At 42.2% G+C, this 27,600-nt stretch overlaps 1 protein-coding gene across 3 annotated transcripts in view; it reads right to left on the bottom strand.

Moving 5' to 3' along the window:
* The window catches only part of myom1a (myomesin 1a (skelemin)), a 45,192-nt gene that overhangs the window by 10,388 nt on the left and 7,204 nt on the right, over positions 1-27,600 (bottom strand). For 2 of the 3 annotated variants that reach the window (XM_079501114.1, XM_079501116.1), the window contains exons 3-23: positions 27,129-27,324; positions 26,420-26,577; positions 25,431-25,523; positions 24,789-24,877; positions 23,215-23,259; positions 22,941-23,102; positions 20,317-20,478; positions 18,751-18,892; positions 16,931-17,130; positions 16,267-16,323; positions 14,378-14,502; positions 13,694-13,877; positions 12,676-12,850; positions 11,932-12,053; positions 7,825-8,021; positions 7,233-7,359; positions 5,186-5,373; positions 4,333-4,447; positions 3,042-3,195; positions 2,383-2,489; positions 324-368 (exon numbers count right to left, since the gene is read on the bottom strand). In XM_079501114.1, the coding sequence (XP_079357240.1) occupies positions 324-368; positions 2,383-2,489; positions 3,042-3,195; positions 4,333-4,447; positions 5,186-5,373; positions 7,233-7,359; positions 7,825-8,021; positions 11,932-12,053; positions 12,676-12,850; positions 13,694-13,877; positions 14,378-14,502; positions 16,267-16,323; positions 16,931-17,130; positions 18,751-18,892; positions 20,317-20,478; positions 22,941-23,102; positions 23,215-23,259; positions 24,789-24,877; positions 25,431-25,523; positions 26,420-26,577; positions 27,129-27,324 (2,843 nt within the window). Of the gene's footprint in view, positions 1-323; positions 369-2,382; positions 2,490-3,041; positions 3,196-4,332; positions 4,448-5,185; positions 5,374-7,232; positions 7,360-7,824; positions 8,022-11,931; positions 12,054-12,675; positions 12,851-13,693; positions 13,878-14,377; positions 14,503-16,266; positions 16,324-16,930; positions 17,131-18,750; positions 18,893-20,316; positions 20,479-22,940; positions 23,103-23,214; positions 23,260-24,788; positions 24,878-25,430; positions 25,524-26,419; positions 26,578-26,607; positions 26,658-27,128; positions 27,325-27,600 lie in introns of all 3 variants that reach the window. The other variant, XM_079501115.1, reaches the window with a different exon arrangement.

Genomic DNA, 27,600 nt, shown 5'->3' with positions numbered 1-27,600 from the left:
TAGTGCTTACAGTTGCAACAAACATTTATGTTTTTTAGCTTCTATTTTAACATAAAATTTAATTATACAAATTCTTAAAACTACAATATAGCATGCTTTGAAAACCAAAAATATATGTGTAAAAAATAAATAAATAAAAAATAATACAAATTCTTAAAACTACAATATAGCATGCTTTGAAAACCAAAAATATATGTGTAAAAAAAAAAAATATATATATATATATATATATAAAAAAAAATATACAAATTCTTAAAACTACAATATAGCATGCTTTGAAAACCAAAAATCACAAAAAAAAAGTGATAAATTGGGATATTCACCGGGGAACTTGTTGCTGTGGCTGATGTCCAGGAAGCGGTTGAGATCTGACACACAGCAAAAAAACAAAATGCAAGAATTACACAATCTCTAAAAACCTCCTCCATCCATCACACCTCAAAGCGCTCCGCCTTATGCCTGAGAGTTTTTTGGGCCCTGGGCTTGGAACGATCTACAGACCAGATTAAAATTGGCTTCCTTGATCCCCCTAGTGACTTTTAAGAGGCTTGCCTCTGGCATACTCTCCAGCCATTGCTCCTGCTTTGATGAGTAGCAATTTGCGGTGTTCTTAGTTTTATATTAGCTTAGTAGTTTCTTAATGTATTGTTCTTATTAGTCTCTTTTAGTCTGTACTTGGTTTAGTGGTTAGCTATTTAGACTCTCTCTGAGTCTCCCTGGTAGTAGGTTTTTGGTATTACGGATGTCATATGTTTGTCTTGTCATGTCCTGTATTTGTTGTTACTGGCAGAGCTGTGTAACATTTATTTGCCTCTTCTCTTGGCCAGTGCGCACTTGTAAAAGAGACTTTGGTCTCAATGTGATTTTACTGGTAAACGCGTCGCACGGCACTTCTACATGTTGTAATCTTGTAGTGATCAATCAAGCCTTAACACTCAATACACTCTCCTCTCGTTGCCCTGGAACAGCACCACTACTATGGCTGTGATTTCCGACCGCTGTCAAGGCCAAGAGCTCCATCATTCATCGCCAATCTTGTATCCGCGAGTAATCTGACCGCAACGCTGCGTCTCGCCTTCACGACTTTCTGGGCACGTTATCCCCTTAGGTACGTACATAGGCGGGAATCAATTTAACGCAGCTGTTGAAAGTTGATTACAGAGGAGGAGATAGATCACACCTTTGGCACCCCGGCACACGCCTCTTCGGGTGCAAACAAATTAAAAGAGTGAGCGAGCGGAACGTCATCCGATATAGGAGCGGTGTTTGACTCATCCTCCTCGGTGAGCATTAGGGTATTAGTAGTCTTGCGTAGCCAGACAACTAGTCCACAATCTGCTATATAGAGTCTGGAACTACACCTCCCGAAATCCGACTACGGAAGCTGCCATTTCCGTTCACGAAAATATATAAAAAAATATCTTTAGAGGTTATTTGTTCATTTACATTTCTGCTAAGCAGCATGCTATATATGCTTAGATGATTTTGATTCATATTAGGATAAATCTGCGCGACTGTAAAGACGAAACAGAAGTGAACAACTCCCGTTGGAAATTGCGAGAGGCAACACAACGCGAGACTAGGGTATTGGGGTTAGGGAGAGGAGTGGTGTTGTTTTCGTCGACTAAAACTAAAACAAAAAATGTTCGTCGACTACCTTTTTTCACTGTCGAAAACTAAATGGAAACTAAATGAAAACTAAGCTATGGTGACTAAAACTAAGACTAAATATACTGACAATTTCGTCAACAAATACAAACTAGACTAATATGTTAGGAAGGGACTAGTGGACAAGAGAGCCAGTATAAATAAAAGACAAGTCATTTTACACTTTGTTGCATGCTGAAAATAGCAGATCTACAAGCACACAACGTGTGGCGCTGCGACGCGTTGTGAGCTTGTAGATCTGCTATTTTCAGCAATTGTAAAATCAATACGACGGCATCAAGGCCCGCTAAAACATTTTAGTCGACTAAATCAACTGTAGATTAAAGTCGACTAAAATCTTATGATATATAGGCGACTAAAACTAGACAAACACTAAAACATTCCAGGTGAAAACTGGTGAAAAATGAAAACTGAAATGAAAACTATTCAAGAGACTATGACTAAAACTAAAATCAAAACTTGCTGCCAAAAACAACACTGATATAGTATCCTTTTTACCTCTATGATGAATTCCTGTTCTGTTCTTTGACTATATAGAAGTGTCTATTTGTACGTCTCTAAATGTTTTGATGAATTGAACATGGTGGACCCTCTTGTAAACAAGTGTAATGCTTAATTGGGTCGTCCACTCACAGTTAACAATCTTTGTATTGAGTTTGTGCTTGAAATGTACTGTAATTATGCAAACTGTTCAATCAATGGTGTGTGACTCACCCTTCTCGGTGAGGGTGTAGCTGGAGGAGATGCCGTCTGTGTTGGTGGCCACACAGGAGAAGATGCCCAGATCCTCCAGAGAGGGATCGTTGAAGATGGCTCTGGTTCTGGAGAGGCACGAGGACAACGGGATGTTATCTTTTTATACCCCACCTTTTTATGCCCTAGGCTATATAGTTTATTGTATGATAAATAGTGAAAATAGACGATCAACATGCTCAGCTCAAGACATTTGTAAGTAAGTAAGTGCTGTAGGTCGGCGAGGCTTATTGTCGGTGTCAGCCGAGAATGCGGGAGTCTGTCTCTGTGACAATGCGCTAGACCCCCCTGGGAGACGTATTTCTGAGGTGGAGCAATTTGGAAAATAGGGACGCCAGGTTTAAAAAGCACACAGGGTTTTCCTTAATTGATTTAGGAGAATATGAATGACTGTGGCAGGTGGGGTGGTGTGACAATTAGGAGCACATATTTCGAAGGTTCCAAAACCGTAGGAAAGTTCTAAAGTGCATTCGTCAAGGTGGCATTGAAGACAAAATGTCACGCGTATATAATGGGCTATATACAATCACAGCATGGAGAGGATTTCTCGGGGCGCGCACAAAGAGACACATGCACACGGATGGCTGCACACACAAGCATGCACGCAGAGCTGTACGCACTTGCCCTTCTCACTGACAATAGTGAGGCGAGAGTCAGTGATATCCTTGTAGTTTTTGGACCAGACAAACTCAGAGCCCTCCGCCATCTTAGAGCACTGGAAGATCATGGAGATAACGCCGTCGTCGTCCACATCCACGACTATCTCGTGGGTGTCTGTGGAAGGGAGAATAACATATAGCTACTGTAGAAGAGTGTGCTTGCATGTGGATACAGTGTAAGTGTGTCATACTGCGTGAGTGTGTGTGTGTGTGCGCGTGTGAGAGAGAGAGAGAGAGAGAGAGAGAGAGAGAGAGTGTGTGTGTGAGAGAGAGAGAGAGAGAGAGTGTGTGTGTGTGTGTGTGTGTGTGTGTGTGTGTGTGTGTGTGTGTGTGTGTGTGTGTGTGTGTGTGTGTGTGTGTGTGTGTGTGTGTGTGTGTGTGTGTGTGTGTGTCACAACAATGGGCTATATGCACACAGAACAACTCGTCCTACTTCCGGGCCACTTCCCTATACTTCGGTGTTACCGATGGTACTAATTAAGGCTCTGTTCCATTTAGTGTGCAGTGGTTCTCAAACGTTTTAATTTCAAGGACCCCCATAACTCTGAGAGTGTACAAAATAATGTACACTTCCATTTGTACACTCTCAGAGTTACACACCCGCACAGGGCCATTTGGAACCCACTCAAGGACACTTTGACCCCCTTTCCACCGGTTGGTTCCCAATGGGAACCGGTTCAGTTCTTTTTGGTTTTGTCCATGAGCCAGAGCTCCAAAATTTGTGGGCAAACTAGACTTATATTAAATTGTTTATAGGATCAATACAAGTAAATAAATACATGATAACCCTTCCACAATAGTAGCTTTTTCATATTTTCGATTATTTTGCATATTTTCCTACATAATGCCTCATTTGCAGATTTAAAAATGTAAAATTTGTAACACAATAAATCATTGTCTTCGTGTAAGTACTCAATTGGGGAAGTTTCATGGTGATAACAATCTAATATATAGGTATGGTTTTGCCCACTCAATTCATAATTAACGTTCCAATTTTGGAGCTCTGGCTCATGGACTAAAAACCAAAATGAACTGAACCGGTTCCCATTGGGAACCAACCGGTGGAAAAGGGGCCTCTGAGACCCACTGGTGTAGCAGAGTTTCCAGTGAGCCAACATGCACAATAGCAGCACCCTGACTCTGTTTGACCAGAATGGAACAGAGCCTTCATTAGTATCAGCGATAACACCTGTGAAGGAAGTAGGGAAGTGGCCCAAGTTCTTTCCAAGTGTGCATAGAGTCTTCCACTTACCAGGGCCCGTCTGGGCCAGGATGGGACCCAAGACTGCAGAAGGATGACCCACTCCAGCGAGGTTCTGAGCGCGCAGGCGGAACACGTAGGAAGTACCAGCAGTCAGTCCAGTCACCTGAATCATCACAAAGAAGAAGAAAGAAGTGTACATAACATGCCATTTGAATTTCTATCTTTATTATCTGTATTCTATATTACGTCATGCAATCTGATTGCTTGATAGGCACGGTAAAATAACCATAATACCACAGCTATGAAGTCTAATGTCTATGTGCAGACGTTTTAGATACCTACACAAAAAAACTTTGTAACTACCGATTGTTCATTTTTTATCCCCCCCCAAAAAATAACAGATCTTCAAAAACATAGCACATTGCATATTGTGAGCTTGCAGATCATCTCGCAGTGTAGCTCTTGTAGCGTGTCAATCAACTCCTCCCTCACCTTACAATTTACAATTTATGCTTTTAGCAGACGCTCTTAATCCAGAGCGAAAAACAACACATGGTAATACAACAAATACATAAAGAAATAGTCATCAAGAATCATAGGGAAGCTAAGAACCTACTGTAGCATCTGTCTAACAGTAGAAAATCATAAATCATAAAATGCTAAATCTAAATTACATAAATTAAGCCTTTGCATACGCCTATAAGGTCGTCAAGGCTAGTGCAAGTGCTACGGCAAGTGCTACGGGTTAAGATGGAGTCTGAAGAGGTGAATTTTCAGACTACGGTGGAAGATCGGGAGTGAGTCTGCAGTTCTGATTGCAATGGGAAGTTCATTCCATAGTTTTTGGAGCCAGAAGGGAGAAGAGTTTCATACGTGCGGAGCGTTGTCCCGGCTGATTTACCTTCAGATATTTTACTTTCACAGCCTTCTCGTGGACAGCCTTCCATCCGTAGACCTCACAGGCCGAGACCTCCTTGAGGTCAAGGTAGTATCCGTTGACAGGCGTGCGACCGTGGAACGCGGGCGGTTCCCACAGCATCACCAGAGACGTGTCACGCACCTCCAGGGCATGGAGACCGACAGGAACGCCTGAGGACACGATGATGAAATAAAGGGAGAGTGAAGGAGACCGCACACAAAATGAAGTGGAAACTGAGCTACACTTCCTAACCGTCTGTCAACTGTACCAAGACATCAGAGACACATACTTCAGATTACAATCACCCACGGAGAGTTTGAAAACATGACTATGACAAAATAACTCCCATATCTACTGGGCGAGGTACAATAATGTGCAAACACAGCAGCAAGATTCGTGAGCTGCTGTGATAGGAGAAGGATATCAACTGGAACACAACCACCCTAGAGACTATTAATCTTCCTGCACTATCTGCATCGAGTGATCTCGGTACACAGAAATGTATTTATTGGAGAATTCTGACTTTCAATTGTACATACATTTTGTTTTGATTGTACTGTTCCACTTTTAGTTTTGCTTTGGCAATGTAAACGTATGTTTTCTCATGCCAATAAAGCCCTTTGAATTAAATTGAATTGTGAAAAGAGAGAGAGAGAGAGAGAGAGAGAGAAAGAGAGAGGTGGAGTGTGAGTGTGTGTGTGTGTGTGTGTGTGTGTGTGTGTGCGTGCGTGCGTGCGTGCGTGCGTGCGTGCGTGCGTGCGTGCGTGCGTGCGTGCGTGCGTGCGTGCGTGCGTGCGTGCGTGCGTGCGTGCGTGCGTGCGTGCGTGCGTGCGTGCGTGCGACAAAAGATAATACCAGACTGTTTATGTCTGATTTATAGTTGTGAAAATAGCAGAGCTTGTAGAGCATCCGGATGCGAGTGGAATAACTCAGGCTTTACTGTGCCGGGCTTCTTCTGGCAGACAAAGCTTTACACTTAATCCCAAAGACGGCAGGATTTTTGGAATTACATTCAGGGAATATGAAAACAAATAGCTGCTGTCTACCATTCTACCAATGATTCGACGTGACTGTTTAGAACTAGCATTTATTTGCCTGTTCTTGTAAAGATGTTTTATTTGCAGACCTGCCAGATCTCTAACCTAAATCTCAAGACGTTGTATATTTACAACAAGTAATATGATGTGTGATGTGCTGTCCGTCATATTACAGTACTGTACGTCCTTTCTTATTTCTTCCTTTCTGTACATACTGTAAGATCCTGTTGTCCTTGTACCGTGTACTGTACAGTGTGATAAGTACAAATATATATGTGACCAAATTTGACTGAGGGACTGACATTGGATTTTTTTGAATTTTCGTTTTTTCATGTCATGTGATAGCTTCAAATTGACATATTGGTTGTTCAGTTTGACCCACCAGTTTTGGAGATATGGCTTATAGAGTAATGTCTTGCAGAAAACAGCGAGTTGAGAAAACAGGCTTGAAAGGTTCACTTCTGTGGTCTCTAACATTACACCTAGCTACATGTTTAAGCATTTATTTCGATTTCAGCTCTGACACTTATTTCATGCTCTAGTATGTGAAGAGTCTGCCTGTGCTATTAACTCATTTAAAAAAAAAAAAAGGTTTTCTCCTCTGGTGAAAAGCTGGAATTTTCGCGATGGCAAGCTCTCAGTCAAATCTGGTCACATATATATCTGCCTGCTCCACCACAACCACAACAGTTTCCTGTACATCTACTGCATCGGTATCTTTGGTGAATAAAGTCATATAGTGATAGTGCTGTAGAACACTGTTTCCCAAACAGTGGGTCGATCGGGACCCATTTGTGGGTCACAGACACATTTTTATGGGCCCTTAAAAAGCTAAGATTTTCTTTAATTAAAAACAAAAATCAATGAAAACGCGGCTTCGCGCCGCGTTGTGAGCTCGTAGATCGGCTATTTTCACTATAGTTTGGGTCACGGCGGGCAAACGTTTGGATCTCGAGCTAAAAAGGTTTGGGAACCAGTTTGGTTGGCAATACCTGGCACAGTGATGGTCCATTCCTTGCACTCCAGTGCGGCGCTGTGCAGGGAGGCCACACTCACACCTGCCATGTTCATCGCACGCACCCGGAAATGGTAGAACACGTTCTCCTTCAGGTTCTCAGCCTGGTAGGGGGAGAAAGCCCAACACACATAGAAACAGCATCCATTAATAACACATTTAGACATGGCAAAATATTAAAAATAACTATTATTATTAGGGTTGTGCCGATCCAATCACGCGATCAGAAATCAAGAGATCGGAATTGGATCGGGAGCAAGAAAACGTGATCGGGAACGTGATCCATATCTTGCTACGCTAGCGAGTTTCTTGGAAAACTTTTGGTCTAGTAGTGGCTGCATCTGTCATTAAAACAATATGATTTTTTTTTGAGAATATCTATTAGTTATAATGAAATTGAGTTGACGTGTTTTTTTAAGGGTAACTGTTGTCTAATCGCAATATTTCACTCGAGGGTCGTGCTTTATCGTCATTAATGGCACGCCTGCAGGAACGAGCCGATAGGCGAGTTCCGTAAGCAGCGCAGAAGTAAAGCAAACCCTCTCTTGTGTAATATTGCTTAAACGTACTTTGAAGGAGGCGGTAGTGAGGGCCTTCTCGTGAGACTGATGCCACTGTCCGGTCACTTGTCCCTTCACCGTCCTGTAGTCCACAAAGAAGCCTCTGATGTCGGCTCCTCCGTTGTCAGCGGGTGGATCCCAGCTCAGCACCATGTAGTCGTTGGCAGCCTCCAGCAGCTTGACGCCGGTGGGACAGCCAGGGCGGGCTGTGTCAAAGGTCAGAGGTCAGGAAGGTTACAGTCAGCTCCAGAACAGTGACACTCACACTCAATACGTTTAGCATGGTGTTTCTAGGCTGTAGTGTAGGGCTTATCACACTTTCTGAAATGAACGATAAGGCCATCACACGGGCAGCACTTTCAATATCAAATGACACTGAACATCCTCTGTATCACTTTTTTAACCTCATCGTGCCATCTGGACAAAGATACAGAACCTTGCCATGGAAAAAGGCCGTTTTTGTAGGAGTTTTGATCCCTCAGCCATCGCGGCATTAAACAAACTGCGAGCCGCTAGGATGGTTCTGTATACAGTGGGGACCTCATGATTTTGTATTGTCTTGGTGAATGTTGTTTATGTTTTATTTCAAACTTTTGTCTCGATTACGATTAATGAATGATAGCAGATCTGCAAGCTCACAACACGTCGCATAGAGCTTGTATATTGGCTATTTTCATTATTTTTGCATGCCACCATTGTACAATTAAGTATAATACAGGGTTAATTGGTTAATCACACTAATCGATTAATGTATTACAATTTGTTCATTTGGATTCCAAATATAATAAATAAAAACTTCTCTCTTCTTTAAAATATGGGCTTTGATATATTTTTTGATTAATTGCTCCGGGTTTACTAGGCAGATTCAAAACAGAACATACAATTTACAATTTAGGCATTTAGCAGACGCTCTTAATCCAGAGCGATTTACATTAAATACACAGTAGTTAGAATAGTTCAGAATAGTTCAAAGTTTGCATGGTCCTGGTGTAGACTAGACTAGAGGAACAGCTAAAGCGGTATTAACTGCGGCTGAGGATGTAAAAGTCATTACTCGAAGTATTCATTTTCAATTAAAGCATTGTGTTCATCCTAATATCAGGCTTCACAGTTCCCTGATCTGTGATTTGATTCAGTTTGATGTAATCTTGTTTGGACGTGGATGAGTAAGCATTGGGGATGAGTCACCACTTAGCCCCACCGTGTGCAGAATCTTAATGGTTCACACACTGATACACTAGCCTGGTAAAACCACTCCCCCTGCTGGACAACATTTCATTCTGGCAGAATGAAAATCTGGCGAGGGGGGAGGGGTTTACCCGGGCTACTGTTACACTGCTGCAGCTGCATTTCCCACATTCTGACAGTGGTGGAAAAATGAAGTACTCAAATGTTTTACTTACGTATAAGTATCAATACTGCAATGCAGAAATACTTAAGTAAAAGTCAGGAATTCAACCTGTATTTTAGTGTCAGAATGTACGTCTTAAAGTCATCAAAAAATAAAAGTACTAATTGTGCAGAATGTCCCATTTAAAGTTTTCAAATGTATATAATAATCTTTAGAAAATAGCAGAGCTTGTAGATCGGCTATTTTCAAATAGACTAAATGTATATAGGGCTGAAGTGTTTCATGTATGTTTTGTGATAATAATCAAAATCTACAAAGTACCGGTAATTAGAAACTGAAGTTTTCAAATAAATGTAGCGGAGTAAGGGCTCCATCTTGCACCACCCTTATCCCTTATCCCTAAACATATTTGCCATTTTTTACTGTTTTGAAAAACATTTTAAAATAGTTCAACTAGCCGATCTACATCGAGACATTGTGAGCTTGTAGATCGGCTATTTGAACTATTTTAAAAGGTTTTTTAAAATAGTAAAAAATTGCAAATTAGTTTAGGGATAAGGGTTAAAGGGGCATTCCACTCATTTTCAACATTTTACTATGTCATCAATAGACCTTAGAGCTGTTGTGTGGAAATAATAAAAAGTCCCCCCGATTCTGTGTTTCCTAGAACTAGAGGTCTGAAAAAAGATTTTTTTCATACTTACAGTTCTAGGAAACATAGAATGGGGGGACTTTTTATTATTTCCACACAGCAGCTCTAAGGTATATTAATGACATAGTAAAATGTTGAAAATGGGTGGTTTTCCCTTCAAGGGGTGGCGCAAGATATAGCCCTAAAAGTATACTGTATACAATATTTGGTTCCGAAATGTAGTGGAGTCAAAGTATTGGAAATTGGAAATACTCAAGTAAAGTACAAAACTGTACTCAATCAAGTACAGCGCCTAAGTAAATGTACTTAAGCGCTGTACACCACTGGATGTACACCACTGGAACAAAAGGTACAGCGCTTTGTTTGTGCACACAAACATTTGTACAGTTATCGAAAGTACTGTACTCACAGTTTAGACTAGAAGCGGCCAAGCGGGATAACCTTTGCTCTAAGTCAGCAACTCCCAGAGACCAGATGTGACGCTGGTTAGGTTGTTCATGCATTGTTGTTCAGCGTCGTGTGCAATTTAGGCACACAATGTTTCACCGAGGCGGCCATGCGTGCACCAACAGGCAGGGCAGGCAACCCTGAAGAGTTATCAAATGGCAAAAAATAAATAAAAAAAACTCAAACTCCAGCTAAGAAATAAACAGTTAGACCACAATTGTGTAACTATACAAAGCAGATGCAATGCATTAACTAAGGAATGCCAATTAGGCATGTGGCGATTCACTAAACTCACCATACGATTCCAATCATTTATATTCCAGACAAATGACCAAAAACATAATTTTTTTCTTACACAAATCCAGTATTTTCTTTTCTCTTTTCAATATTTAAATACAATAACAAATTACTGAAAACTATTTTTTGTAATCAATTATCTTACAAAGATCCTGTGTTTTCTGTATTCTCTCTTCTTTACCCGCCCTCAAATCGCTATGTACTAATTGTCATCAGTTTGAATTGATATTAATCGATTTACGGTATAAATCGTTACATGCCTAATGCTAACATATCATGTAGCATTTTACATGAAAATAAACAAACAAAAAAAAGACAAAATCCACATAATATACATGTGTTAGTGATGAGTAGTCGGTCAGGCACATGCGAAGAGTATCAGTCCACTGCGTCAGATACAACATCTATAAGAGTATCAGTCCACTGCATCAGATACAACATCTATAAGAGTATCAGTCCACTGTGTCAGATACAATATCTATAAGAGTATCAGTCCACTGCGTCAGATACAACATCTATAAGAGTATCAGTCCACTGCGTCAGATACAACATCTATAAGAGTATCAGTCCACTGCGTCAGATACAACATCTATAAGAGTATCAGTCCACTGCGTCAGATACAACATCTATAAGAGTATCAGTCCACTGCGTCAGATACAACATCTATAAAGAGTATCAGTCCACTGTGTCGGATACAACATCTATAAGAGTATCAGTCCACTGCGTCAGATACAACATCTATAAGAGTATCAGTCCACTGCGTCAGATACAACATCTATAAGAGTATCAGTCCACTGCGTCAGATATAACATCTATAAATGTGACAGTGGCATTCTGGGGGTTCAGTGACATAATAGAGGCAAGGAATAGGATCTAGAAACCAATTAAAATAATAATACAATCAGCCTGAATACCTGCAAATGATATTAATACACGTAGTGACAATGCTTGTGGATGAAAAATGGCAAAAACATGTTTTGAGAAGGGGCATGCGAGGAGTAGTACACCAATATGGAGGAAGTCAGTTCTCAGTATATGCAACAGAGCAAACCTGCTGATGTACTGAGCCGCTCCACAGGTCTTTCTGTCAGAATGATCCCACCAATCCCTGGTACAAAATACTTTTGAGATGCGGGTCGGCGGCCAAATACATATAATTTTGGGGATCCTTAACCACTAACTAACTAACTTTTTCTTTTGTTGAAACATTTTATAGAATCTGTATGAATTTGAAGCAGCTAGGAATTGGTAGAGAGGTGCGTGGCTATAGGAGGGAGGAGGGAGTATGGCCTTAAATGCTAGTAAAGACACAGTGAACAGCAGCTAAAAAAAATGAATACAAAAGTCAATGGTTTACGACGACACTCACCGATGGCAGCCAACACGACCACAGCATCAGAAGCAGGGCAGCTCTGGCTGTATCCCGCAGAGTTGACAGCCTTCACCTTGAACACGTAGTTCACCCCGTTGCTCAGGCCATGGCACACGAACCTGAACACAGGCCAGACAAAACAAGCTTTGTGATGATTTCCCTTTTTTTTGGCATAGAAGTGTATATCTGTATGTCTTTAAATGTTCTGATGAATTGAAAATGGAGGACCCTGATGTAAACACGCCTTAGTGCTTTTTTCTGGTTTTATCCTCTTGGCGGATCTTGTATTGACCTGTACTTTCTTTGAACTGTACCCATTCTACAAACTGTTAATACAATTTTCAATCAATCAATCCATGTCAAGAGCTTCTGCACTTTTAGAGTCAGCGTGTGATTGTTCTTTTTGCCACCAGAGGGCAGACTATCTCACAGCATTCCATCCACATTTTCATGAAATACAATTACATAATTTAGCATTTTCGGTTGTATGTACAATACCCACAAGGAACAAAGAAGTCTTATTATTTTATAAAAGTATAGTATAATAATAAATAATACATTTGGAGGCATCCTGCTACACACAACACATTTCAGTTCGTCATTCAAGTTTGAGCAAATAAAGTATAGTATGTGATTATTATGCGATTAGTCGCGTGATTAATTAATCATGTGATTAATCATTAAAAAATGTCATCGTTGGACAGGACTATATGATATTCTATTATATAATATGAAAGTTACCTGGTCTTTGTGACAGGGTTGTTGTTGCAGGGCACCCACACGTCAGTGCCCACCACGCTGCATTCGATGTAATAGCCAGCCAGATGCTTGACGTCCTTAGAGGCTCCCCAGGAGACCACCACGGACGTGCCTGTGTTCCTCGACACCACTATACTGCCTGGGGCGGACGGCAGGTCTGAGAGAGAAAGAAAGAAGGAAAGAAAGAAAGGAATCTATTATGTTGTTTTGTTCCTTGAAGTTTGTTTGAAGAACAGTTATATAGACTAGAGGAAGAGATGTGAGACACTAATGACTGGAGAGAAAGCACAGACAGACAGACAGACAGACAGACAGACAGACAGACAGACAGACAGACAGAAAGAAAGAAAGAAAGAAAGAAAGAAAGAAAGAAAGAAAGAAAGAAAGAAAGAAAGAAAGAAAGAAAGAAAGAAAGATACACAAATTGTGGCACTCCCTCTTTAAGCAATATTACATGAGAGGGGGTGGTTTAACGTCATTAATGCACGCCTGCGATGCTGCAAGAACTCGCAGCAACGCAGAAGTGTTACAGTTACCCTTAAACTAAGACAATTGCTGAAAAAACATATTTTTGTAATGACAGATGTAGTCACTACGACCACAAATGTCCCAAGGATCTAGCTAGCCTAGCCACTGAGTTTACTGCGCTCTGGGAGAACAGAGCAGCTGAATTCTTTGTTTTGATTAGCCGTTCTATGATGCTGGTTTGAAGCACGGCTAGATGGCTGTTTCAACCAATCAGATTGCTTCCTCGAAACGACCTGTTGTATAATCTGCATTTGAGCCACGGACGGACCACCATTTGAAGAGATTTAGCCTCTCAGGCCCCAAACTTGTCGTTGGATAAGATTTTGTCCACATGCCATGACTTGTGTCAACGACGAAGCCTGTGTCGCCGACATGACCGTCAGTCACATCAACAGTTTGTCCCAGACAGCTCACCCAGTTTGTCTGCGTCATAATCACCACATCAACAGTTTGTCCCATGCTGGCAGCTCACCCAGTTTGTCTGCGACGGTGGTGTCGCCGGTGGGCGCCGAGGGCTCGCCCACGCCCGCCGAGTTACAGCAGCGCACGCGGAAGTTGTACACGTGGCCCTCCACCAGGTCGAACAGGGCGAAGCGCGGCGACTTGACGGGCATGCCCGTGTTCACCCTCTGCCAGACGTCACTCGCTGCCACGCTCTATGGGAGGAACAGAGCAGTGTGGTTTTGGTCGACTTAAAACTAAGACAAAAAAAAAAATTCACTGAGGAAAACTAAATGGAAACTAAATGACAACTAAGCTATGATGACTAAAACTAAGACTAAATATACTGACAATTTCGTCAACAAATAAAAACTAGACTAAAATGTTAGGAAGGGACTAGTGGACAAGAGATCCAGTATGAGTCATTTTACACTTGGTTGCATGCTGAAAATATCAGATCCACAAGCTCACAACGCGTCGCGCTTTTTTTTCAATAGCTAAATTTTTCAATAGCTAAATTATAACATAATGTTTAAAACACCGAAAGGGGTTCCCGCCCAAAATTGGTTTAACATTATTCATTGAGTCGGGGTACTGTACAAATAATAACCTAATGTGTTGTACCATTTGGGAAATAAATGGCTAATAAACTATAGGCAGAAATCACTTTACACAAGAAGTAACCCGAGGAGATTCAGTCTGACGACATTCTCACCTTCTCAATGTAATACATGACCCCTTCGTGACCTCTCTGGGCCGGAGGCTTCCAGCCAAGCACCACATAGCTCTTAGTGGCCTCGGTAACCACCACGTCAGAGGGTTCTCCTGGCACCTCGCCAACTGGGGGAGGGGGGGGGGGGGGGGGGGGGGGGTCACATGGAGTAAAATGTAAATGTAACATTCTTATTTTATTATTCTCTGACTCGTCTATTTGTGGAAAAGGAGGGGCTGAGTAAACGTTGTAATTTTGTGAATTGAAAAATTGAAAAATTGAGGAATCATTTACAACTTTGAAAATAATATGAGACATTCCTGAATATAAGTTAATACTGTAACTGGACTTAGCCTATTATCACTGGAGAATGACTGTTCCTGAACTACTACTATGTGCATGCTGAAATATGATTAATGTTGAAGCAACGACACCTTTAGTTTGTTTTTTAAAAAAAAAGGAAAAAAAGAAAAGACAAGAACAAGAACATAACATCATTGGAGGAGTGAGAAGTTCACATCAGCCTCTGCCCTTTTAGCCGCCTGTAAAACAACTGCCCTCTCCAGACCATGAATGCAGCATTTACTATGGTGAGAAAAATGCAAATGCCCTCCTCTCCTTTCCATGCCTGAAGGCAACATTCAGGAGAATTGCTTTTTTCCCCCGAACTCTCCTGAACTTGAACGCATATTGCGTTGAAATAATTTGTATAGAAATCCATGTTGAGGCCTGGGCCATGGCTCAGCGGTCCAGGCACCTTGGCTGGTAATCCAGTCTGGCAGTGTGCCGCGGGTTCGACTCCCGATCCCGACGGCCTTTACTGCATGTCTTCCCCCATCTCTCTGCCCATTTCCTGTCAGCCTACTGTCTGTCCCTCCATAAAAAATATAAAATAAAGGCGAAAGCCAAAAAAATAAATAATAATAATCCATGTCGTACGCCACATCTCCAGGTGATAGAGAGTGCGGGGGTCACGCCCCAAAAATAGCTGATCTACAAGCTCTCAACGTTGTCGCAGTGCCACGCGTTGTGAGCTTGTAGATTCGCTACTTTCGCTTATTTTTGTCCATAAGTGCCCTTTTAGGGAATTTCAGCCACTGTCTCTCTAACACTCTCTGCACGTCCCTGGTTCACTATATAATGGAACTATATGATGGAACTATATGATGTATTCCCATGCTTTTTGTTCTTGCTTAATGTAAATCACTCTGGATTAAGAGCGTCTGCTAAATGCCTAAATTGTAAATAGTTCACATCATGACATGCAGAAACAGAGACTGTCTACAAACTATTTCATGTCAAGGACCCCCAAATTGACACTTATCAGCCTGTGGACCCCCCATTTGAAAATATATGCCAGGGACCTCCATAAGAGAAGATTTTTACGGCTCTAGCTGTGATTCTCAACCCGTTAAATTTCAAGGACCCCCAGTTTGACATGCATTAGTCTACGGACCGCCATTTAATGGCATTTCTATCTCGGAGACCCCAATTTATATTGTAAAATCAATGTTAATTTAACTCTGAGAGCGTACAAATGGAACCAAATGGACCTGTTAGGGTCCATTTGGTTCCATTTGTACGCTCTCAGAGTTACAGACCCATAAGGGTCCATTTGGTTCCAAACTATCATTTAGCTGGAGATCCCCTGGAACTTCCTCAAGGACCCCTGGGGGTCCCCGGACCCCACTTTGGGAAACCCTGGTCTACAGGGCATCCATGCATGGCCCCCATCAAGCTCCAATAAAAGCCTTTCGGTAAGTGAAATGCCACCAGAAGAATTGCCACACGTCGAACCACCGAAGTGCAAAATGTCAAGACGAAGACGGGATCATGACTCATGTTCAATCTATTTGTCTGATTATTATTTGTGTGAAAGGCGGCTTCCATACCGATGGGATCCTCCTCTGTGAATTTGATCATGCCGGTCCAAGGAGCAGAGGGGCCGGCTGTGGCAAAATTGGGGAGAAGAAGAAAAGAAAACAAGTAGATTTGAGGCAGGTTATATTATATATAGGCAGCAGACGACCTCAATGTAGCACTACGGCCACTTGAAGTATACGTACGTTTACTTACAAGTACTTAAGTTTGAGGTTTTTGCACTTTTTACTTCCAATTTACAATACTTCTTACTTCTACTCCACTACAGCTCGGATCCAAATATTGTACTTTTACTCCACTACATTAATTTTTAAAACTTTAGTTACTAGTTGCTTTGTAGATTTTGATTATTATTACAAAACATACATTAACCACATCAGCTACATACATGTACCATTTTGACCATTTGAAAATACGATTTTCTACATTTGAAAACGTGAACTTCTGCATAATGAATACTTTTACTTTTGGTATTTTAAGTACATTTTGATGCCAATACTTGTGTACATTTACTCAACAACACTCTGAATTCTGGACTTTTTAACTTAACGTAACTTCGAGTACTTCTATATTGCAGTATTGGTACTTTTAAGTGAGTAACGAATGTCAAGTAGTTTAATCCACCACTGGCTTTGCGGCTCAGTTAACACTGGAGATGGCGTTGCTGTCTCTCACCCCTTTGGCGGGCTCTGTCGGAGGGGTCCAAGGCCACCACGGGGTCAGAGACGCGGGAGGCCCGACTGACGCCCGTGCTGTTCAGGGCCCGCACCCTGAAGATGTACGTGCGCCCCTCCACCAGGCCCGTGACGGGGAAACGGGCATACTTGATGGGGTTGTCGTTGCACTGGGCCCAGTGGTGGGTGCCCACCTCACACCTGCCAACACAATAAGCACATAAGAGTACATTTAGTTTCCTGGTCGTAATAGAAAACATTATACGTAATGACAACAATGTAGCCTTCTTTTGCTATGATTTTCAGGTGATTTACATGTTCCAAACTCTAGTGAATGTTTAAACTCTAGTCCTGACCATGTCAGGCAGATCCAGGGCTTGTACTGTATAGACCAGGGGTGGGCAAATGGTGGCCCGGGGGCCACATGCGGCCCCCACCTTCACTTAATGCGGCCCGCATGTTAATATCAGAATACTGATATAGTATTAATAATTTCAGCTGTTACAATTCCAAACTCGCTTTAATTACTTCATGACTAGTATTAAATGACTAGTACTTAATGACTATTATTAAAATGTTATTGTCTTTTTGTGTCCAATGTAGTTATGTTAACAGTTCATAAAGTTAACATAACTATAACTAAATGCATTTGAAATTCATTAAAAAGGTTACTTTTCAGCATTCCAATTAAAAAATGGCAAAAAAAAAAAGAATTCAGGTTTTCAATTCAAATATAGTAAAAATATTTTTGCTACGACAGTAACATGCACTGTGGCCCCTCTGGAGTGAGTGTGGATAATATAGTGGCCCTCTCCATCGTCAAAGTTGCCCACCCCTGGTATAGACTGTGGTAAAGGGTGTAGTACCTTCAGGATGTTAAAAAGTATAATAAATGAGTAGTAATTGAAGGTCCTATTGGTCTTATTTTCATTGCCTCCTCCACAGAAATGTAAGGGAAAATAATACACCTCCCCAAACGTTAAAAGTAACGTAGGTAAAAAGTAATGGTGTCTTGCACAGTGTGGAAGATAAATCCCGTCCGTCAGTTAGCAACCCCACGCCTCCATATATGGTCACGCCTCCAAATATGGTGACATCACACCTTCATATATGGTCACGTTTCGTGACATCACGCCTCCATATATGGTCACGCCTCGTGACATCACGCCTCCAAATATGGTCATGGCTCGTGACGTCGCGCCACTGACGCCACCATATATGGCCATTTCCATATATGAAGATCACGACACTGACCTCATCTAACCCTGGATAACCATACATGGAGAAGACTGGATCATCACCTAGATCTGCATATATGGAGCCGGCCAGCAACCTCTGACCTCAAACCTCAAACACTTAGATCTCCATATATGGAACTGAGCTGTTTTGTCATTCCATGTTGATCCTACCCCACCCGTCCTTCCTGTTCTGACATTCCATATGTTGATCTGACCTCATCAAACCCTGTACACTTAAGACACGCTCCATAAATGGCCAGTACAGTATCCATTCCATTTGTTGATCTGACCCCCCCATGCCAAAGCGCCAGCGCTCGTCCAGCAGTCTGCCGTCACCCAGGCGGATGCGTGCACGCAACCTCGCCCTTCAGAATACTGGTATTCACAGTCGATCTCCGAAATGGACCATTTGTATACTCTCAGAGTTAAATTAACACAGATGATTTTAAAGTGTAGAGACCCCAGACCCACAGTGTAGGGTCCCAGATATATAAAGTGTATCACCTGGGGGTCCATGGCCTAATAATAATGCATATTAAAAGGTTATTGAGAATGACTGAAATAGAAGGGCTGACGGACGGACCTGTCGATGAAGTATCCCAGGATGGCGCTGCTGCCCTCCACCGCTGGCTGCTTCCACGTCACCACCACATAGTCCTTGTTGGCATCGTGACAGAGCATGTCCAGAGGGGCCACGGGAACACCCTCCACCTCCACCTCAGCATCTGACACACAATTCAGTTCAGTTCAGTTCAGTTCAGTTCAGTTCAGTTCAGTTCAGTTCAGTTCAGTTCAGTTCAGTTCAGTTCAGTTCAGTTCAGTTCAGTTCAGTTCAATTAGCTTTAATTGGCATGAGAAAAACATACGTTTACATTGCCAAAGCAAAAAGTGGAACAATACAATCAAAACTAAATGTATGTACAATTGAAAGTCAGAATCTCCAATAAATAAATTTCTATGTACCAAGATTATTCGATGCTGCAGGTACACACAATGACTCGTGTTTAGGGTGGTTGTGTTCATTTGAGGAGAGAGCTGCTTCTAAACTGGGCTGATCTCCGTTACATATAGGCACATTAGAAGCCAGTTTCCATTCTTACGCCTACTAATGCCTGTACAGCATGTGTGACATTGCAGCTATCTAAAGCCTGACTTATTTTCAGCTTTGCACCGGTGTCGCGTGCCGAAAATAGCAATCTGCAAGCTCATAATGCTTTCCATCGCGATGCATTTTAAGCTTGTATATCTGCTATTTTTGGCATGCGACACCGCCAGCATGCAACTACAGTACGTGTAAATTAAGCATACGATCAAGCCTGTAATTTACATGTTCATATAAAGCTCAACCAGGAGTTATATTATCCAAGAACCTCTCTTATTATGCATAAACCTGAGGGATTTAATACAAATTCACTGCAATTCAAACAGTGTGTTGTACTGTCTGTCTGCGCTGGCCTTACTGGCATGGAGGAGACGGATATAGAAGCTTCATTCTGGAGGGGAAACGTGACACCGTGCTCATTGGGGAGAGGGTTGTGTCACTTAAAGACGTGGTTGGGACTTGGGGGGCAGGAGGGGGGCAACGTCACTGTGTAACTCTAGCGTTGAACTCCTCTCTCTAACTCTAACCACATCCAACATGAAGCCTTACTACTTCTTTGTGCGATGGTTGGTGTCCCGTGCGGAAAAGAGACAATCTAAAAGCTTGCAAAGCGTCGGCACTAGCTGGCACTACATTTGCACAGATTAGATTAGATTAAACACTGATCTAAGAGCTTTAACACAGAGCAGCGCCATTTAGATGAGAGATTTGTGACAACTCCGTTCACTTCATGAGGCCAGTGACATGTGCAATGGCGGCTCTTCTACATAGACTTCTAATGGCGAAGTGCTAGGCGAAGTGTGACAAGTCCTGGACCGGAAGTTGGCAAAATGCACTGGACTCAGGCAACAGCCCAGCTTTAATGATCTTAAATCCCTTTATTTTAGATCGTTTTTAGTAATAGTACAACATAAACATTACAGAGACATTAGTTTTTGTGTGGAAATTAAAAGAAATGTCCCTCCCCTTCTGTGTAGCCTAGAACTGGAGGTCTAGCACTTGGGGTCATGTGATCACTGACATATAGGGAAGGTGTCCATTCCGTACCTTTGACAAACACGTATGCAGAGTATGTCTCGAAGCCGGACTTGGTGTTGATGCGGAGGGTGTACATGCCCTCGTCCTCCTTGTTGAGGTGGGCGAGGGTGAGGGTGGCACGCTGCCCGCTCCAGGTTGTGTGGACCCACTTGGAGGGCTTCAGGGCCACCGCTGATTGGACAACACAGAACAGGAAGCATGATCACACGATTGCGTGCACTTATTGTGTGATTGTGTTCATTTTGACAGCAAATATTCTCTTTTGAATAACACACCATTTAAGTTTTAGGTGTATTTTAGTCATCTGTCTTAGTCTAATCTTAGTCGACTAAAGTATTTTGGTCTTAAGTCTCAGTCAACAAAATGAACACTCCAATGAAGTATGATAAGACAATAAAACCCTAAAGGTGAGAGTGACAACAATTTACAATTTAGGAATTTGGCAGGTCTACGCTCTTATCCAGACAGACAAGTATGGGATTGTCGTGGAATTCTGGATCAATCAATAATCGATTGAGGCAATACATGAGTCGAGACAATACTCTCTCAGGTGGTGATGTTTATGCTTTATGTAACATGATATCATGGGTAGATGTAATATAACACCCAGGTCAGTGGTAACTAAGGCAGAATCACAGTTATACTGTAGCTGATTCAAGGACAAACTGAACCAGAACAAGATAAGCTATAACACAAACAACGGCCACTAGGCCCAGTGCAGACATCCAAGGCCCCCACAGCCACCAAATAGCACATGTATTATCCCATTTTGACCTGAGATCAGATTCTAAAAAAAAACATCCTGACAGTTTTCTGAAAAAGCTATGTTTCTATGTCAGTCGTTCTTCGATTTTTCAAAATAGCAGACCTACAAGCTCGGAGTGGCGCGCTATGAGCTTGTAGATCTGCTATTTTTCAATAGCTAAAGCATAACATAATGCTAACACCAAAAGGGGTTCCCGGGGTTATATATAAGTAGTATAAATGATGGTACAATATGATGGTTAGATATAAGTAGCCTGGAAACGAATCTGCCACAGGGAAAAATAAATCCCTGGGGAGATTGGTCTGGCACTCCTCAGTTTGTATTACATTTTGCTCACCCCGGAGTTGTGGTTGACCAATCAGATCCTACCATTCAAAGTGAGACTTTGAATGTCTCACTTGGAAATAAATCTTCCACACCGAAGTTCCAGACAAATATCTATGCAGTGATCTGCCACCATGCTAGGCTAATATATAAGCAATCATATAAATTCTTCCTCAGGATTGACACGTTTAATGTCCACACTCACAGTTTCTGTACCACACCACCTCGGGCTGGTAATTAGTGTGGTTGCCCTAACAGGGCAACCAGACTATTGTAATTGATAATTTGGATACTTTGACGCACTACTCCTCCCACAGTTTTTGGCGCACACACTCGAGCCATATGTCAAATCGACCGGCTTCATCGGGAATCGTGTGCTTGCTCATTGCTAAGAGATCCGTTGTATAGTTTAATTGATGATTAATTAATTAGTTCTCCATAGACTTATAATGGGGATGCCCACTTTATGTTTTGGCTTATAACTCTTGAACCATAGGTTGTAAAATCAAAATTATTTTGCCCTGGATTCCTTGGGTCATGACGCATCTCCCCATATAGGCCACGCCCATTTGCGTCAGGATAGACTTTCCGCCATTTTGAATTTTCTTCAAAACACACTTTTATTTTCTGATTCTACAGATTTTTTCCGAATCTCACATAAATCGGTACACATGATCTCTGGACCTATCGGACTGCGTTTCAATTTTTTTCAGATTTTTTTATTTTTTTTTGTCCGTATCGTTCGGCCTTAATCGTCGTCCAAAGTTAGTGGGAGGGGCCTATTTTACAAAAAATGCCTAAAATCACGAACGGAATGTCCAGATGTCGCGGGTAGTTTAATCAACCAAAAGCCAAAAGCGATTCCATTTTCATCCATAGGGGGCGCCGCAAGTGCGAAAAATGTAACCGTTTCTTGAAGAAAAAATATTTTACGTTTTCCCCTATAACTCTTGAACCGTAAGTCGTAAAATCTAAATTTCCTTTTCCATGGATTCCTTGGGTCATGATGCATTTCCACATATAGGCCACGCCCATTTTCAACCTAGAAAGAAATCCTGCAAAATTTGAATTTTCTCCAAAACACACTTTTGGCTCCTCCTACTACATATTTTGTCCAAATCTCACAAAAATCGGCACACATGATCTCCGGACCCATCCGATTAAAACACCAACTACAGAATTTTGGTACTACGTATCGTTCGGTCGTAATCGTCGCCCGAAGATAGTAGGAGTGGCCTATTTTACAAAAAAGGCCATAAATCACGAACAGAATGTCCGATCCATCCCAAATTTTAATCACATGTCGCGGGTGGTTCAATCAACCAAGTTCCATTTTCATCCATAGGGGGCGCCGCAAATGCCAAAAATGTAACCGTTTGTCGCAAAAACATGATTTTTGGGGGATAAATCCCCTCCGAATTACTTACGCATGATCGCAGGGGTGACGTGACATTGTAATTGGCTGTGGGAGGGGCATATGTAAGCCACTGCGGCAACCACACTTTGCAATTTTTTAAAATTGCGACCTTTCTAGTTCACTCACCGTTTCTGTACCACACCACCTCGGGCTGGTAATTCTTGACGGTGGGGAAGATGATCACAGTACAGCCCACGCTCAGTGTCTGGCCCTCATGGCCGAACGCCACTTCAAACTTGTCTAGGAGGGTCGTCTCGAAGGTAACGCCATGCTCAGAGCTGAAACCATCTGTGGGAATGTACATTTGGTCAATTAAAAATACTACGATGAATCCATTACTGTATCGTATGTATGTACTGTATAATTTTGACCACATTATATAATCTAGACATGGACTCACGTGGTTTAGGATCAAGAGGCCCTGCTTCCTCACCCTCTTGGTACCCTGGGGAGAACGGGTTACGGCAATAACCGTGCTTAGTCTTTAGATCAGTCAACAAACAGATTATTATCAATCATTTGGTCCTGCAGGCATGTTCTGTAGCCTGCCATTGTACTAAATTACCCTGATGTCTCAAAGACACATTCCAGTGTAGCTGTACTGAATGTAATGTACTGTAGCATTGTATGTGCACTGTACAAAAATAATCATTTCTCTCTCGCACACAATCGTGTGGGGGTCCCGACCCACAGCTTGAGAAACCAGAGTTGCTTTTGGCAGCACATTTTGATTTTGAATAGTTTTAATTTAGTTTTAGTCACATTGTTTAGTTAGTTTTAGTTGACTAAATATCATAAGATTTTAGTTGACTAAATCTACAGTTGATTTAGTCGACTAAAATTGATTTTGTCGGGCCTTGATGCCGTCGTAATGACTGATTTTACATTTGCTGAAAAGCTCACAACGCGTGCGCGGCTATTTTCAGCATGCAACCAAGTGTAAAATGACTCATACTGGATCTCTTGTCAACTAGTCCCTTCCTAACATTTTAGTCTAGTTTTTATTTGTTAACATAATTGTCAGTATATTTAGTCTTAGTTTTAGTCATCATAGCTTAGTTTTCATTTAGTTTCCATTTAGTTTTCATCAGTGGAAAAAGGTAGTCGATGAACATTTTTCGTCTTAGCTTTAGTCGAGAACCACTGTTCACTTCTAAGTCACCTTTAGGACCTTGGTCAGCCTAGCAGGCTCTTCTAAGTCACCTTTAGGACCGTGGTCAGCCTAGCAGGCTCTTCTAAGTCACCTTTAGGACCTTGGTCAGCCTAGCAGGCTCTTCTAAGTCACCTTTAGGACCTTGGTCAGCCTATCAGGCTCTTCTAAGTCACCTTTAGGACCGTGGTCAGCCTAGCAGGCTCTTCTAAGTCACCTTTAGGACCTTGGTCAGCCTAACAGGCTCTTCTAAGTCACCTTTAGGACCTTGGTCAGCCTAGCAGGCTCTTCTAAGTCACCTTTAGGACCGTGGTCAGCCTAGCAGGCTCTTCTAAGTCACCTTTAGGACCGTGGTCAGCCTAGCAGGCTCTTCTAAGTCACCTTTAGGACCGTGGTCAGCCTAGCAGGCTCTTCTAAGTCACCTTTAGGACCTTGGTCAGCCTAGCAGGCTCTTCTAAGTCACCTTTAGGACCGTGGTCAGCCTAGCAGGCTCTTCTAAGTCACCTTTAGGACCGTGGTCAGCCTAGCAGGCTCTTCTAAGTCACCTTTAGGACCGTGGTCAGCCTAGCAGGCTCTTCTAAGTCACCTTTAGGACCTTGGTCAGCCTAGCAGGCTCTTCTCATGCTATTTGACTCCTGAATGCTTCAGAGTGTCTGTGCAGCGTGGGCTAAATTGGGAGGAATGAAGCGCTAGTTCCATTTAAAGGACCACATCGCATGTTTAACAGGCAATCTTCTGAAGCTCTCTATCACCTCTATGTGAAATGCTGGGAGGCGGGACACACTGATAGAATAATAAGAGGATAAAGGAGCATGATCACCTACTTTTGATGACAACAGTCGCAGCAGAAGAGGCCTCCCCCTTAACGTTGAGAGCAGAGGCATAGTATTGAGCCGTGTCGAAGAAATCACAGCTGGAAATAAACAGAGGACCAAAAGGTGAGCTCTTCGATGTGAAGAATCAACACTCCAGCAAGCCACAAATGCTCTGGAAATGTATCGCATGACATGAATAAGGCCAGTTCCTTATTTTCCTATAACACGTAGAAGAATCCTGTTTAATATAAAACTTTATAAAAAGCATCTCTTTACTCAATGTTTATTGCATCAACGCAATTTGTCATAATAACAAATGTGGGTGTTTTTGCCCACTTTAAACCTGGCCTGCCTATTTTGGGCATGATATTATAGGAAAATGTCTCCTAAAGAAGATTCAAAAACAGAAAAGAATTGCAGATCTACAAACTCACACAACGCACATCACTGGCGCCGATCACATACAGTAGCCACACATTGGATATTGGATATTTTCACTGCGTAACACCATCATATGATGAATTATAAAATATGGTTATCGCGCGTCTACCTTTCTATGTAAAGGTTTCTATGTAATGGCTATGGACTATAGTGCTAAACAGCTTGCAAATCCTAGTGAAGTCAGGTCCTGTGTTCGTGATGATGACCTACTTCTTGATCTCCAGGGAGTGCATGTTGTAATTGCTCTCAGTTGTGTATTTCTCAGGGTGTTCCTTGGGGCTGATGACGACATTGTTTTTGTACCTTGGAGACAAATACAGAGAAAGCAAGAATATCTGTTGGTCATGGACTCATTGCATACATATTACATCACACAGACACAACTCACATAGTTCAGTTTGCTATTGGATTATCAATAAATCAATGGATTTGTTTGTGTCCGCTGGTGTGATATACACATATATTATGTGTCGTCTTGACGTGTCCAAGAACAGCATCATAGAGGCTCTCTAACCAGCCCTATGAGAAGCCGTTATCGATACACATGCAGGCTTATATCTATATCTTATCATATATTTGTGTATAGTTTAGTGCAACATTTATTATAAATCTGGCCTCCCCATGAGCCTAGTGCATCACCCTTACATGATCAGACAAATACTGTCTATTTGTTATAGGATATACAACGTTGATGAAAATACAATGACTGATAATGCATTGCGCCGTCATCCCCACAGCACCCCACTATTTGAATTATGTATGGAAAATGGTAAATGGTGCATTTATATAGCGCCTTTATCCAAGGCGCTTTACAGAGATTGTGCATTGCATTCACCCATTCACACACACATTAATACACCGATGGCGGCGGAAACCATGCAATGCACCAACCAGCACATCAGGAGCAATTAGGCTAAGGGTTCAGGGCAGTATTATGCGTGTCTTAAGTACCAGGACCTGGAGCGTGGTCAATGCTGTTTGGCCACTCAGAATAGCCAAATGGCATTGATCACACCTCCAGGTCTTAAGTTAAGTAATAAGACCTGGTACTTACTTAAGACACGCATAATACTGCCCTCAGTGTCTTGCTCAAGGACACTTCGACAGCAACTCTGGGGGAGCCCGGGTTCGAACTGGCAACAGGCACTCTACCCCTGAGCCACCGCCGCTATCCCACGGCCATGTGCCAACGTTCTTACCACGTGACCCTGGGTTTGGGCCATCCCGCCACGGTGCAGTGCAGCTTCACAGACTTGCCCTCCCAGACGGTCTGTCCACGGGGCCTGACGATGAACTCAGGGAGATGGTTCAGATTATCTGCGTTGAACTTCTTACGGAACTCTGAACGTTCCTGGAGCTGAACGAGCACAGGGAAACAGGGAGATGGGTCAGACTATCTGTGTTCATCTTCTTACGGAACTCTGAACGTTCCTGGAGCTGAATGAGCACAGGGAAACAGAAGCGAGGGCTGTGAGGCATAGGGCAGGGTTACTATTACCTTTCTTTGTCTTCTGCCAATATTCATATGAACTAGTGTTGCTTGTAAAGCACTTTGTGCTGCGTTCAGTATATATGGAGGGCACTATGTGTTGTTTTTTTTTAGCATTATTGTTTTGTCTTTTAACTGTTTGTGTTGTTTAGTGATGACTCACAAACTCATCATGAAACTTTCACCATGACTGTTAAGAAGAATAATGTGCAATTTTAAGATGAAGCACTTGATGACATGGGTGTTTTTTGAACAGAGCAGACAGAAACATGCTGACCCTGGATGACTTCACGTATAGACCAATATTTGAGTGTCTATAAACGAGACTTCTGGATTCAGATGCTGGACAAATTCTCAAAAGTCCCCTGGTCAGTATAGCTAATAAATTAGATCAAAAGAGCTTGCTCGACGTGATTTACCGTCCTTCCCAGTTCCACGCGGTCTGCGGACTCCCTGATTTGGTTCTTGTGGGTCTTCTTGTGCACCTTGATGTGCTGCACCGTCTCCTCCTCCTTGACCTCACGGATGAACAGGTTCCTCATCGCCACGTAGTTCACCCCTTCCTCCTTCACCTCCTCAGTCGTCGTCTCCACCAGACCCCGAACGCCCTCATGACTGGAAACGTGACAGACCGACAGTATCAGACCCCGTACCCCCTCATGACTGGAAACGTGACAGACAGACACCATTAAAATATCTGGTTTTAACCCATTTTGACCTGAGATGAGATTCTAAAAATGTCTTCTACATCCTGACAGTCGGTGGTGCGCTATGAGCTTGTAGATCTGCTATTTTTCAATAGCTAAAGCATAACATAATGCTAACACCAAAAGGGGTTCCCACCCAGAATGGGTTAAAGTGGAACGTCAGATATAAGATAAACATTAACTG

This window comes from Electrona antarctica (genome assembly GCF_951216825.1).
Source record: "Electrona antarctica genome assembly, chromosome: 1".
NCBI lineage: Eukaryota > Metazoa > Chordata > Actinopteri > Myctophiformes > Myctophidae > Electrona > Electrona antarctica.
This window is presented reverse-complemented; position numbering and strand designations above follow the sequence as displayed.